The sequence below is a fragment of the Channa argus genome, chromosome 6, assembly GCF_033026475.1.
Source record: "Channa argus isolate prfri chromosome 6, Channa argus male v1.0, whole genome shotgun sequence".
Lineage (NCBI taxonomy): Eukaryota > Metazoa > Chordata > Actinopteri > Anabantiformes > Channidae > Channa > Channa argus.
In genome coordinates this window covers 7992623-8007912 of record NC_090202.1, presented here as the reverse complement: position 1 = coordinate 8007912, position 15290 = coordinate 7992623, and the positions used below count along the sequence as shown (strand labels likewise).

Sequence of the window (15290 nt, the reverse complement as noted above, 5' to 3'; positions counted from 1 at the left end):
GTACAAGATCAATACCATACCAGGCAAGACTCCAGGTGCAGACAGTCCAGCACATAACAGCCGGATGCAAGTATGGGGTATGGGCTGAAGAACAAGGGGGCCGAAGAACAAGGAAAAAATGGCTGTAGTGGTAGATGTAGCGATTCAAAGTGATAGAAGCATCAGGAAGAAGGAACACGAGAAGCTCAAGAAATCCCATAGTCTCAAAGAGGAGTTAGAAAACATGAGGAAGGTGAAGGCACAAGTGGTACCCGTGGTAAAACTGGGGGCTGCGACCCCCAAACTTGGAGAGTGTCTCCAGCAGATTCCAGGAACAACATCTGAGATCTCTGTCCAGAAGTGTGCAGTCCTAGGAACAGCTGAGATACTGTCCAGGACCCTCAAGCTCCCAGGCCTCTGGAAGATGACCTGAGCTTGAAGGAAGGAATAAGATTGCCCCAAAAGACTGGGTGAGCGGGGATTTTTTTAATACACACATATATACACTGATGCCCATAAAGTTAGAATAATTTAGTTTCCAGACACATTCATACATTCCTCTTTTTTGCAAAGGTTAAATGTGGTTAAATTTTCAACGTGACATGGTTGGAAGAGACTGATCGATACAGTATTGAGAAGCTATAAACTTTTCTATTCCAGCACTTTTATTCCAACGTTATGGGCAACTATCTATCTATCTATTTATCTACCTATCTTCTTTTTTACTGTGTAACTTGCTCTTTACTTTTTACAGTGTATTGGTTCTTACATTATTATTGCTATGTTTACTTTTTTTATATGCATAAAATTGTGACCATCTACCAAGGTTCAATATATTCCTGCATACTACAGTTTACGTTATTACTATATATTTTAGTTTATGTGTGTTTTTGGACAGAGAGAGTAAGAAGAATGCAAACTGTGCTTTTAAGCTACTGAGCTGTTTATCACTTGTAGATTTAGTCACAGCTAGGACCTGACAAACACTGGTAACCTCTGTAGCCACAAAACGGAACTCTACTATACTAAACAATTTGGTTTGTGAAGGTTTAACTAGACTATATTTGTCCCGGACAAATAATCTTCACCCAACTTTATTTTTCAAAGTTTACTCTTTGACTATAAATTAAATTCATTCTGCCTTGATAAGAACATTAACAGTTGGGTAAATTATTTGTTAAAAATACAATATGGAGCCCTGATAATTATTATTGTTTAATGACTCTGGGCAAGACACTGAACCCCTATCAGCCCATTCCCATCCCCAGCTGTGCAGTGCTGGGGATGGGAACTTGTGGAGGGTTGCATCAGGAAGGGCATTCGACGTAAAAACTGTGCCAAATAGATATGCGGACAATGATCCGCTGTGGGGACCCTGAACTCACGGGATAAGCCGAAAGGGAAAAAAAAAAACACATATGAAAAAAATAACATATATTTAAATTAGGTTTACACCCAGAAATTATCTAGTGTTTTGTCACCTCCTTCCTCCAACCCGACTTTAAAGACATGGAATGATTTCGACATTAACATTAAGGTGCATGTGATTTCAACCAGAAGCACATAGTTTTGAGAAAGTATGACATCCAGACAGAAATTGCCAGAGCTGGGCTGGGCGTTTTTACAGTTATTGGTGGTATCTTTTTCTCAGGCAGATGAGTCAGTGTGTAGGCATAGAGGGGATCCTGAGAATCCCCAGCTCTCTAAAGATGGTGACATTATACTTGGGGGAATCTTTTCTTTTCACTACAGCTGGAAAAACAGAGAGGATAACTACACAAACAAACCACTGCCATTGGAATGCACCAGGTACAGATACCAAGCAGATATAAAATGTGCCAGAATATTTAAAAATAGGTGTCATAATTAATTTGAGTGGTGTTATAATTTAATAAATACAATATTCCCTGTATATGTATTTTCCTACTAAATACATTTACCTAGTATTTTATTGTTTCTATTTTAACTTTTACTGATAATAAAAGTTGTTTTCACCTGTATGAATAAAGTTTAAATTTCAGAGACTTCCAGACAGGCCAGGCTATGCTTTTTGCCATTGAGGAGATTAACAACAGCACAGACGTTCTACCTGGAATCACTCTGGGGTATAAAATGTATGATACTTGTGGCTCCATTGCCAGAAGTGTGAAGGCTGCACTGGCCTTGGCTAATGGTAATGAACTGTCTGCATCTTCAGAGGCTCCATGTACCAGACCTGCACAGGTGCAGGCAATACTGGGAGACACCTCTTCTTCTACTTGCATGGCTATAGCTACTGTCATCGGACCCTTTCATATCCCACATGTGGGTAAGATTAGTGCATTTAAAGCCATATTTGCGAAATACAGTATTGTTAATCTGCAAACTGTTACTTTAGCTTCAAGGGCAGATGTGACTGAATTTTATAAACTTTGCATTTTTTAACTTGGGAAGGTCATTTCTTTTATTTTTTAGATCAGCCACTATGCCACCTGTGCTTGTCTCAGTGACAAGACCAAGTACTCATCCTTCCTCAGAACCATACCCAGTGACTACTATCGGAGCAGAGCCCTGGCCCAGTTGGTCAAACACTTTGGTTGGACTTGGGTTGGAGCTATAAGAAGCAATAATGATTATGGCAACAATGGAATGGCTATATTCACAGAAACTGCACAGCAGCTGGGCATCTGTCTGGAGTATTCTGTATCTTTCTTTAGAACAGATCCACCAAACAAAATACAAAAGATAATTGAAATGATTAAGCTTTCGACTTCCAAGGTGATTGTTGCTTTTCTCACATTCATAGAAATGGATGTGCTAATGAATAAATTGTCTAACCTCAAACTGACTGGGTACCAGTGGATAGGCAGTGAGGGCTGGATCATTGATTCCCATACTGCAGAAATTGATCTGAATCACATTCTGGATGGTTCAATAGGTTTGTCTATTCCCAAAGCACATGTCAGTGGCATGAGAGAGTTCATATTAGATGTGAAGCCACTCAATTCATCAGGTACTGAAATGTTTACAGAGTTCTGGGAAACATTATTTAGCTGTAAATTCAATCAGTCAAAGTCATCAGCAGAGAATCAGAGAGAATGTACTGGACATGAAGATCCGAGTAGATTGCAACACAGCTTCACTGATATGTCACTTATGCCCATATTCAACAATGTCTATAAAGGAGTGTATGCTGTGGCCCATGCACTTCATAATATTCTTGGCTGTAACAAAACATGTAACTACAAGGTGAAGCTGGACCCATTCATGGTGGGTGAATGTTTAAATACTTAAATTCAAGTTTATAGGTAAAGTTGGAAAAAATTGTTGCACTGCCTATCATGCTGTTGAGCCAACTGGATGACATTGTGTTTGTCATAATTAAATAATTGTATACATTTTTTAGATTTTACAGCACCTAAAAACCATTAAGTTCAAAACAAAGGATGGAGATGAAGTTTACTTTGATGAGAATGGAGACCCACCAGCAAAGTATGAAATTATAAACTGGCAGCGAAGAGAAAATAGCACTGTGGACTTTGTTAGAGTTGGTCTTTATGATGCATCTTTACCTGCAGACAAACAGCTGAGTCTCCAAAATAAGTCTTTAATTTGGGCTCAGAACTCAAAACAGGTAAACTATCATTTATCAGTGTATGTAATAATTACAGTAATCATTATAATATTGCATCTGAATTAATACAAAGACAAGAGCTTCTTAAATTTGATTATATGTTTTTCTCATACTCTTGTTGTTCATGCAGGTCCCTGTGTCAGTTTGCAGTGAGAAATGTCCCCCAGGAACTCGCAAAGTTCTCCGGAAAGGAAAACCTGTCTGCTGCTATGACTGTATAAGATGTGCAGAGGGAGAAATAAGCAACACTACAGGTGTAAGACTTTATGCAATATATTGTACTTCAGCAAACCACAAAGTCTGTCTTAGAGAAATGTTTAAATAATTTTAAATTTAGGATTACATTACAATAATTAATAATTCAATCCTTAAATTGTAATTAGTTTACACTAAGAATGTTAATATCATGATACATATAAAGAAAGAAAACTAAAGTGAAAATTTTAAAACAAAACAAACTCCCTTGTCAACCAAAAACACATCAGCTAAACACACCAATATGATATGTTTCTTCACTTCAAAAGTCACGATTGTTGTTTTTTAAGAAATATTGCCCCACATCAGTATTACCAGAGCCATTGAACTCAGCATGCATGACATCTCCAGTCGAATTATGGTGACGGATATTAGGGTGGACAATATTTACACTGATTACTATTTTTGCAATAAGGATATGCCAAAAAGTGGTGCCTCTGCTTGCTGTTCTTTAAGTGTGAGACAAAAATGGAGGTCTGTTGCACAGACGAAAAAGCTAATCCAGGCTGCTTGCTAAACACTAAACAAACATTGACAAAATTCAGTGCTTATCTTAGGATTTGTGAACTACACAAAACTTTTAGAAAATGACCTGAGTTATACTTTAAAATGACAGAGAGTTATCATACAGTTATCCACATAGCATCTGGTACTGTCTGTCGTGCACAGAATCCTAAAAAAATATATATATAATAATACGAAAACCAAAATACTCAGTAAGTCTTATAACTTTTTTATTATTATTTTTCAGATTCTATCACCTGTGTGAAATGTCTGCCTGAATTCTGGCCCAATGAGAGAAGAGATGCCTGTGTAAAGAAGGAGGCAGAGTTTCTATCATACGAAGAAATGATGGGAGCACTGCTCACTGCAGCATCTTTATTTGGAACATGCATGACTGCTGTTGTAGCCTTCATTTTCTTCAGATACAGGAAAACTCCCATTGTCAGGGCCAACAACTCTGAGCTGAGCTTCCTGCTGCTCTTCTCCTTGACTCTGTGCTTCCTGTGCTCTCTGACCTTTATCGGCCGGCCCTCTGAGTGGTCCTGCATGCTGCGACACACAGCATTTGGCATCACCTTTGTCCTCTGTATCTCCTGTGTTCTGGGGAAAACTATGGTCGTGTTAATGGCCTTCAGGGCTTCACTTCCAGGCAGTAATGTGATGAAATGGTTTGGACCAACACAGCAGAGACTCAGTGTTCTGGTTTTCACTCTCATTCAGCTTTTAATATGTATCCTCTGGTTAACAATTTCTCCTCCTTTTCCTTTTAAGAATTTAAAGGAAACCAAAGACAAAATCATTTTAGAATGTGCTCTGGGATCAACTTTAGGCTTTTGGGCTGTACTTGGGTACATAGGTGTTCTGGCCACATTCTGTTTTATTCTTGCTTTTCTGGCTCGGAAATTGCCTGATAACTTTAATGAGGCCAAATTTATCACTTTCAGCATGTTGATCTTCTGTGCAGTGTGGATCACTTTTATTCCAGCATATGTCAGCTCTCCTGGGAAGTTCAGTGTTGCTGTGGAGATATTTGCTATTCTGGCCTCCAGTTTTGGACTGTTAATTTGTATTTTTATTCCAAAATGTTATATTATCTTACTGAGACCTGAGAAAAATACAAAGAAGAATATGATGGGGAAAGGCGAGCCAAAGACATTCTGAAATCCTTCCTATAAAATGCTAGTTCTAGTTCCATTCTAGTGCCATTTAGATTTTTACAAAATTAATGTTAAAAAATTACAGTCAAATAGACATCTGTTTTCCTTTACCTGATAGTTGTATCACAACAATATTGCATTTGGGTAATGGCATATGAGAATCAGCATTTAATGTAATATAATCATATCAACAAATAAATGTAATAAATGCAAAGGCCTAATACCCTGTTGCTTACTGATTTTACAATATTTGATAATAATCAGAAAACAAAAAAAAATGTATGTGTTTAATCTATGTGTGCAGACACAGCAAACTTAGAGTTTTGAACTTGGTGAAAGATGCATCTTTAACGAACAAAAAGACCCTATCATTTGTCTGGTTCTGCATTGAAAAAGTAACTGTGATCAACCTAACATAAAGTCTTTCAAAACAGTCTGCTGAAAGACCCTAATGAGGCATTGGTAAGGACTTGATGCAGGGGTTGAAGGGATACTTTACAGAAAAGCTGCCAGGAGATTTTAGCTGGTTTTGCCACAAGATCATGAGACTATTCTAAGAGTAACACAGAAATGGGACATCCGGGGGTTTAGAGAATTCTTAGCCTAATCAGGGTCATATTTAACTGGGCCTGCATGCACAGGGACACAGAACGCTTTGTCATTAGACATTTAAACACCTGTGGCACAAAGCGTTCCACACAACAAGAGCCTCTCCAGTACCTACAGTGACAAAACAGCCGTTTGAGCTAGTACCTATAGACTTTCTGCATCCTGAAGCCTTTAAGCAAGAATTTGAGAACATCCAAGTATTAATGGACCACTACATCCATTTTGTACAGTCCGGTGCCACCAAGGACAAATACTGACTGCTTACCCTCTCCCTGTGTTCATGGACTCTGAGCCATTTGTTCATTCAGAAGAAACTCGTTTGTTGGACTCTGATTTTCGTTATTGTGGTCTGAGGTTTTGATTTTGGTTTGGACACCTTGCTTAATGTTTGTCCCTGTTAGTCTGTTTTTGTTTAGGCTTAGTGACTGACTTGCCAGCATGAAGGAAATGGAATTGAGTGACTAAAAATGAAAAGCTGGAAACAGTAAACAGGGCTGAAGAAAAGAAAAAGAGAGAAAACATGAGGGAGTGAGTGAGGGCAGAGGCTCATGGGAAGAGAGAAAGAAACAGAGAAGGAGAGACAGGGGGGAGAGGGCATGTATAGGAATTGACAGAGGGTAGGGTGTGTGAGTGGGTAGATGAGTGCAGGGAAGGCAAAAGGGGAAGGTGAGCAGAGCTGGATTCCAATGGCCCAAGGTCAGACGTCCAAATTGAGCTGGAACCCAGCAACGATAAACCCTTTTCAGGAGGTCAGCGAATAGTGCGAATAGGAGACACAGAAGGTGGGATGTCAGTTGACCTGGCTTGGGAACAGGAGAGATGCTAGTAGGCTGTGGAACAGGAGTAGGACTGGGAGTGATGTTGACGCACTGAGGAACAACCAGGGCATCAGCCAGGCATTGGCCGGCCGGAGTAGGAAAAGGAGAGGTAGCGACCATCTCAGGAACAGTAGGAGGTAGAATGCTGCCGACTCAGGGACAGGAACAGGTCCCGAGCGGGCCCTTCCAGACCACACGCCATATCAACCTGAGAGAGCAGGTGGTCAGCCAGCTTGGGGGAGCAGACGGGTGGTCAACCGGCTTGGGGGCAAGAGCAGACAGGTAGTCAGCCGGCTTGAGGGCAGGAGCAGACTTTGACCAGCAGAGGGCCCATCAAGTCAGGACTGAGGGATTGTCAGCTGACTCATGAGCAGTTTCACAAGCAGGCGGGGTGGTGGCTGACCCAGAGTCTGATGAAGAAACATACAAGATGTCAGCTAACTAAGGTACAGGGCCAGAAGAAAGGACCCAGAGGCAAAAACAGAGGCAGACAGGATGTCAGGTGACCGAGGAAGAGGCAGATTCTCTGACTGGCCTATTCCAGAGGTAGGCCAGAGGTAGGTAGAGGTAGACCAGGTAAGGCACAGACCAGGTAAGATGATGCTGGTGGTGGTATGGGGAGAGCAGTGTGATGATGAGATAGTTTGGTATTTGGACCCAGAAACACAGAACACAGGAGGAAGGTTAAAAATGCGTATTAACAATAGGAACTGTGAATGACAAACAGTGTTCTGAAGGTTGCAAGTATGCTTTCAGGATGGCAGTATTCTGAGGGGTTGGGGATAATTCTGGACATTGTAAATGGAGATGGAAAAGAATGCTGAGTTCAGTTGGAGGGATAGATGAGTAGATCGGGAGCCAGACAAAATGGAGGAACCAGGAGAGAGGTAAGATGGCGGATGACCAGGTGAGTTGAAGTGAGCACTCTTCTCTAATGTACCAGAGTTGAGTAGCAGGCTGAAGGTGATTGTTGTTTTATTTCTGTGAGAGAGCTCAGGGCACAGGTGAGTATTTCTTTTGTTGCAGGAAAGCACAGGTAAGTAGCAGGGAGTAAGCATACAGGTTACCAAAGTTCCAAAGTCAGATGTCTACATTCCAATGTCCAAATTACCTGTCCAAAATCCAAGGCCTGATAACAATCCAAGATCCAAATAACAACAGCCAAACGTTCCAGTATAAGCAATCCAACAAATAACAAGCAGAAAGGGCCAAAATGTGAAGGTGAGCAGAGTCAGGCGTCAGATCCATGACAGTCGAGAGTTAGAAAACCAGTTAATGCCCTAGCTGCAAAAAATGTTGTGATATACGAGACTCTCATTTGATGATTTAGGCAGCACTGTGTGAGTTTTATTAGCGACTGTAGCAGCCGTGTTCACATAGCAAGTTAGCAGAGGCCTACACCTATAGTTGTAGTAATGGAATGTGACAGTAGCTTTGATAATAAGCCCGTGTGTGTCGGAGTAGTTCATTGGTTCCTATAAATCGGTTTTAGGGAGCGGGATGTTGTAAAAAGTGATCTGTTTTAAAATGTAAAGGACTTCTTGTTTTGTCCTCAAATGAATTTGGGTGAAATATTTGTATTTGGTATAGTTTCTTAATGATTCCCTGTGTACAAGGTGAAAACAGTAAATTGCCAAGTAAAAAATCCCAGTAAACGGCCAAATTCTGATTGTCATCCTAAAGTGTATTTTAACATGTTACAGAAAATCCCTTCATTAAATGTGTAGCACCAGTTTGAGCCTTCCAGATGTCATTCTGTGTGCCGCAATATAAGCAGGTAAATGTGATAAAAGAATGTAAATCTGAATGTATTACTAAACATACTATCAATCTTTTCTTCTAACATGATCAGCATATTAACTTTAGAGGTTTTTGCATTTAACCTAAACTTCCACTAGTAGCCAATAAATTGACTCTGCAGGTTTAATAGACTATATTTTTGTTCTCTTTTACATTTACATGTGCATAGTTGATATGAAAACTGTATTTAATCATAGAGTTGAATTAATTATTCTTTGTACTTTAGTAATTCTTATTATTAATTATGTTAATGTAAAAGATATTTTAAAAAAGTTGTGCATAACAGCTGAATATTTGTGTATATTACCACATGAATGCAGAAACAGCAGTTAAAATGGTCTTATAGTACAAACATCTTTGTGTTTCGACACCTCCTTTATTTCTTCACACCACTTTAAAGTCACAGATGACGCATCCCTTTTTTTTATTTATTTTTTTTACATTTGACATGTATAAATGCCAACACAAGCCTTTCCTTTACATTTAGCTATGTGTAATTCCACTCTGTAGCTTGTTTCTCTTGACAGTATGACATCCACAAAGAATTGGCCAGAGCCGGGCTGGGCACTATTACATCTTTTAATGGTGGCTTCCTTCTCTCGGGCACAAGAGCTGGTGTGCCGACAAAGAGGAGATCATGAGAACCCCCAGCTATTTAAAGACGGTGAAATTATATTAGGGGGAATCTTCTCTTTCCACAGCAGCTGGAATGAAAGACAGGACACCTACACCCACAAACCACTGCCACTGGAATGCACAAGGTACAGATACAAAACAGGTACTAAAGTTTTTCTGAGTGTTGTAATTAGACGTATGAAAGAAAATATATATATATATATATATATATATATATATATATATTTTTTTTTTTTTTTTTTTTCTTTCATTTACTATTCTGAGGTCAATATTTCAACCTCTTTTACTTTAAGTTTGAATTTCAGAGATTTCCAGATTGCCCAGGCTATGATTTTTGCCATTGAGGAGATTAACAACAGCACAGAGCTACTACCTGGCATCTCTCTGGGATATAAACTGTATGATACTTGTGGTTCCATTTCCAGAAGTGTGAAGGTTGCACTGGCCTTGGCTAATGGTAATGAAATTATAACTGCACCCTCTGAGGTTTCATGTACCAGACCTGCACAAGTACAAGCAATAATGGGAGAGACCTCTTCCTCTCCCTCCATTGCTATAGCTACTGTTATTGGACCTTTGTATATCCTTCCTCTTGTGTTAGGGTCGGCACCGACCCATTTTCAGTTTTAAATGCATAAAAAAACCATATACATTTGTTTGTTACATCAAGGCTTTTTGACTTTGTCAGTAACCTCTATTTCAACAAAATAAAAAACATTTAAAACTTCTAACTAAATTATGAAATGCTCTTAATGAAATTATGACATTTGTGATGTTAGGGTCGGTTTCGACCCACTTCTAAAAATAAGGTTATAAAGCAATATTTAGAGCAAAAACTGAACCAATAAGTGCACTGTCAGCCTAAACACTGACAGCCAGCTCCTCTCCCAATCATGTGAGCTTTAGGTGACTCTTGTTTTCCTGTATAGCTGCACAAATACAGAACAAACAAACAAACATGGACGCGTCCAGACGTGTGAACTCAGTATTGAATTGGTGACTTGCAGAGTTCACATCTCCAATTTACAGCTTCAAAAATGAGAAAGATTTTAAATAAGCGAAGTTCTGGATAGTATTTTTGGTAAAAATGAGGAAGTAAACACAGAGGAACAAAGCGACATGCATAAGCAGGTTTCTGAGGAGGAAGACAATGTAAAGTTTCATCCAGAAGAGACAGACACATCTGATGAGTCTGATAAGGAGGCCACCATTGAAGAATTTGCTGAAAGTCCAAAGATGGTAAGATCTTTTGGAGGTCAGTACCTCATGATGCACATGGCAGGGCAGCTGCTGCAAATGTCATCAAAATGACCCCTGGATTCACAAGGTTTGCTGTGACGAGAGTCAGTGACATCAAGACATGTTTTGAGCTTTTTATGCCATTGTCACTAAAAAGAGTAATTCTTGCTTTGACAAACCTTGAAGGAAAAAAAAGTCCACGGTGACAAGTGGAAAGACATTGATGAGGAACACCTAGATGCTTACCTTGGTGTTCTTCTTCTTGGTGGAGGGTACAGATCCTGCAATGAGGCCACTGATAGTCTCTGGGACGCATCAACAGACAGAAATATTTTTCGCGCAACAATGTCACTTGGTATAAAAATCTGGGCAGCCTGAGATTCAAAAACAAGCTATGCCTGGAATTTACAGATTTACACAGGCAAAGTTGCTGGTGGCATCCCAGAGAAAAATCAAGGAAAACGTGTGGTCCTCGATATGACTACTGGACTGCAGAGTCACAATATCACTTGTGATAATTCTTTGTACCAGCTATGACCTTGGATAAGAGCTTCTCAGGAGGAAACTTTTAGTGAAATTTTAGTGAAATAATTTTATTTTTTGGCTTTTCCTTGAAGTAAATGTATATGGGTCAAAACTGACCCATAACACCATAGATGTTACTATTGTTAAAAATATAAAAAAAAAAAAAAACTGAACAAAATTATTAAAGTGATGTGTTCTAACAACCCTTAATAATGGTAAGGTAACAAAACAATCTTGTATTTATTTATATTTTTCTATTGAGGTTCATTTTACAATGTTCTTATACTAAGATTGAAGGGTATGCTGACAAAAAAAAGCCCCAAAGGGCCCACACCTAAAACATTAAAACTAATATTTTCATTGAAAAAGAAGCCTAACAAGGTAACCAGCAAATGAGAAACAAATTACATGAGAAATAATTTTTTTTTTGTGTATTTTACAGCTGATTTAGGACACGGGTCAAAACTGACCCGTTAACACAAGGGATGGTAACAGAAAGCTAACACAAGAGGAAGGATATACCACTGGTGGGTAAAAGTGATACATTTAAAATTATATTTGTGAAATATGTTTATTATTCTAGAAGTTAATACTCCTGCTGCTATTGCAAAATGTGATATGTGCATATTTCTTTTATCTTTTAGATCAGCCACTTTGCCACCTGTGCTTGTCTCAGTGACAAAACCAAGTACCCATCCTTCCTCAGAACCATACCCAGTGACTACTATCAGAGCAGAGCCCTGGCCCAGTTGGTCAAACACTTTGGTTGGACTTGGGTTGGAGCTATAAGAAGCAATAATGATTATGGAAATAATGGTATAGCTATTTTCACAGAAACTGCACAGCAGCTGGGCATCTGTCTGGAGTATTCTGTATCTTTGTTTAGGACAGATCCACCAAACAAAATACAAAATATAATTGAAATGATCAAGCTTTCTACTTCTAGGGTGATTGTTGCTTTCCTCTCCCACTTTGATTTAGATGTGCTAATGTCTAAGTTGTCCTACCACAACTTGACTGGGTACCAATGGGTTGGTGTTGAGGGCTGGATCTTTGATTCTCAAACTGCAGAAAGGGATTAGCATCACATTCTGGATGGGGCCATAGGCCTGTCCATCCCCAGAGCACATGTCAGAGGCATTAGAGAGTTCATTTTAGATGTAAAGCCCATCGGTTCTTCAGGTAATAACTTGTTAGAACAATTCTGGGAATCTTTATTTAGTTGTAAATTCAAGCAGTCAAATTCATCAGCAGAAAATCAGAGAGAATGTACTGGACATGAAGATCTCAGTGTATTGCAACACAGTTTTATTGATATGTCTCTTATGGCTATATTCAACAATGTCTATAAAGGAGTGTATGCTGTGGCCCATGCACTTCATAATATTCTTGGCTGCAATGAAACGTGTAACTACAAGGTGCAGCTGGATCCATTCACGGTGGGTGACTTCTTAAGAACTTATATTTCGGGTTAAAGTTACAAAAATTTAGTAATACATACATACATTGCATTCTGTCTGTTGTGCTACTAAGCTAACAAATCTATACAAACTTTGACAAAATTCACTAAATTTATACATATTGTTGTAGATTTTACAGCATGTAAGAAAGATTCATTTCAAAACAAAAGAAGGAGATGAAGTTTACTTTAATGAGAATGGAGACCCACCAGCAAAGTATGAAATAATACACTGGCAGCCAGGAGAAAATGGCATTGTGGACTTTGTCACAGTTGGTCTTTATGATGCATCTTTATCTGCAGACAAACAGCTGAGTCTGCAAAATAAGTCTTTAATTTGGGCACAGAAGTCACAAAAGGTAAACTATCATTCTATGAGTGTAACTAACTAAATAAGATTTGAAAATATAGCAGCTTTCTAAAGTGAGTGTTGTTACTTTTTCATACTCATGCAGGTTCCTGTGTCAGTTTGCAATGAGAAATGTCCCCCAGGAACTCGCAAAGTTCTCCAGAAAGGAAAACCTGTCTGTTGCTATGACTGTATAAGATGTGCAGAGGGAGAAATAAGCAACATTACAGGTCTGGTGCAAATATATGCACTTCAGTGAATTATAAAACACATCTGCCATAACCAAATCTCATTCTTAAGAAACCAAATAAATGCTCTAAGAAATGTTTGTCCCTAAAGGCAAAATATATCTGAAAAATTACCACCTACAGAACATTAAGATTTGGGGACAATGCATCTGTGCTATATATACAAATATGCTACAACAGCATGGTGTTGTACACACAGAGTAAGTGTTTCTGGCCTTTTTTGCAAATTTAACATCTGCTTGAATACATTTCAGATTCTATCACCTGTGTGAAATGTCTGCCTGAATTCTGGTCCAATGAGAGAAGAGATGCCTGTGTAAAGAAGGAGGCAGAGTTTCTATCATATGAAGAAATGATGGGAGCACTGCTCACTGCAGCATCTTTATTTGGAACATGCATGACTGCTGTTGTAGCCTTCATCTTCTTCAGATACAGGAAAACTCCTATTGTCAGGGCCAACAACTCTGAGCTGAGCTTCCTGCTGCTCTTCTCCTTGACTCTGTGCTTCCTGTGCTCTCTGACCTTTATCGGCCGACCCTCTGAGTGGTCCTGCATGCTGCGACACACAGCATTTGGCATCACCTTTGTCCTCTGTATCTCCTGTGTTCTGGGGAAAACTATGGTGGTGTTAATGGCCTTCAGGGCTTCACTTCCAGGCAGTAATGTGATGAAATGGTTTGGACCAACACAGCAGAGACTCAGTGTTCTGGTTTTCACTCTCATACAGGTTATAATATGTATCCTCTGGTTAACAATTTCTCCTCCTTTTCCATTTAAGAATTTTAAAGTAATCAAAGACAAAACCATCTTAGAATGTGATCTGGGATCAACTTTAGGCTTTTGGGCTGTACTTGGGTACATAGGTGTTCTGGCCACATTCTGTTTTATTCTTGCTTTTCTGGCTCGGAAACTGCCTGATAACTTTAATGAGGCCAAATTTATCACCTTCAGCATGTTGATCTTCTGTGCAGTGTGGATCACTTTTATTCCAGCATATGTCAGCTCTCCTGGGAAGTTCAGTGTTGCTGTGGAGATATTTGCTATTCTGGCCTCCAGTTTTGGACTGTTAATTTGTATTTTTATTCCAAAATGTTATATTATCTTACTGAGACCTGAGAAGAATACAAAAAAGAATATGATGGGAAAAGGGGCTCAAAAGACATCCTGAGATTATAAGAAAACATATATAAAATATCTTGGCCATTCTATTTTACACAGTCAAATGGACGCATATTTTTATTTTATTGAATCACTGCCCACTGATATACCTTTCTAATGTATATATTTCATTTGGGACTTTTGGTGAACAATATCATAATTCTATGGAATAAACAGTTTGTCAAGTGAAATCTGCTGTGCTGTGTTACTAATTTCACAATCTTTGATATATTTATAACATGTCAGACAATAACCTTTCATTATACATTAGGTAATGATCAAAACTTATATAGCAGATTTCTGAAAGCACTTTAAAATACAAAACACTTGACATGTAGCTTCTCATTAACCCATTCACAAACACACACAGTAATGACTGGAGAGCTCCCACGCAAGGCACTGGCTTGACCATTTTAGAAAAATGTGGGTTTCAGTGTCTTTTCCAAGGACACCTTGACATAGAGACAAAAGGAGATGGTTACCCCCCCGCAGAATCAGTGGAGAGGTTTTTATGCCATCATGATCCTTGCAGCTGCTATCCAGGGCAACAGGTTCTACCAAGATTCCCAGGCCATTGATAAATATGCCCACTGGGGAATGTGCAACCTCGCCCAGAATAGAGAAACCTGTGCACCCTTCTGTAGCTAGACCTGAAAGGGGAGTTCATTGGCAAGTATCTTGTGGCTGGACCTTGATCCATGCTGGTTATAGCCATGTAAAATATCACCAGACTGTCAGGGAAGGAGCCAGAACTAGTGTGAGAGGTTGAGTGGTACCAACAACAGTCGAAGTCTCCTTGAGCAAGACACTGAACCCCAACTTAGTTGCTCCCGGTGAGAGTTGGCCAGCTGGATAGCATCTCCCCCACCGGTGTATGAGTGTGCGTGTGATTGTGAGTGTGAATGGGTGAATAAGAAGCAGTGTAAAGCGCTTTGAGTGCC

At 39.3% G+C, this 15290-nt stretch overlaps 1 protein-coding gene and 1 pseudogene across 1 annotated transcript; both read left to right on the top strand.

Moving 5' to 3' along the window:
- Positions 1-1612: 1612 nt before the first annotated feature.
- LOC137129057 (extracellular calcium-sensing receptor-like) lies at positions 1613-5512 on the top strand. Its single transcript, XM_067507866.1, has 6 exons — positions 1613-1788; positions 1989-2283; positions 2434-3228; positions 3365-3592; positions 3723-3846; positions 4599-5512. Exons 2-6 carry the CDS (start codon positions 2023-2025, stop codon positions 5510-5512), a joined length of 2322 nt encoding a protein of 773 aa, XP_067363967.1. The 5' UTR covers positions 1613-1788; positions 1989-2022.
- A 3781-nt stretch (positions 5513-9293) lies between these two features.
- On the top strand, positions 9294-14359 carry LOC137129210 (extracellular calcium-sensing receptor-like; annotated as a pseudogene).
- The last annotated feature ends 931 nt before the right edge of the window (positions 14360-15290 follow it).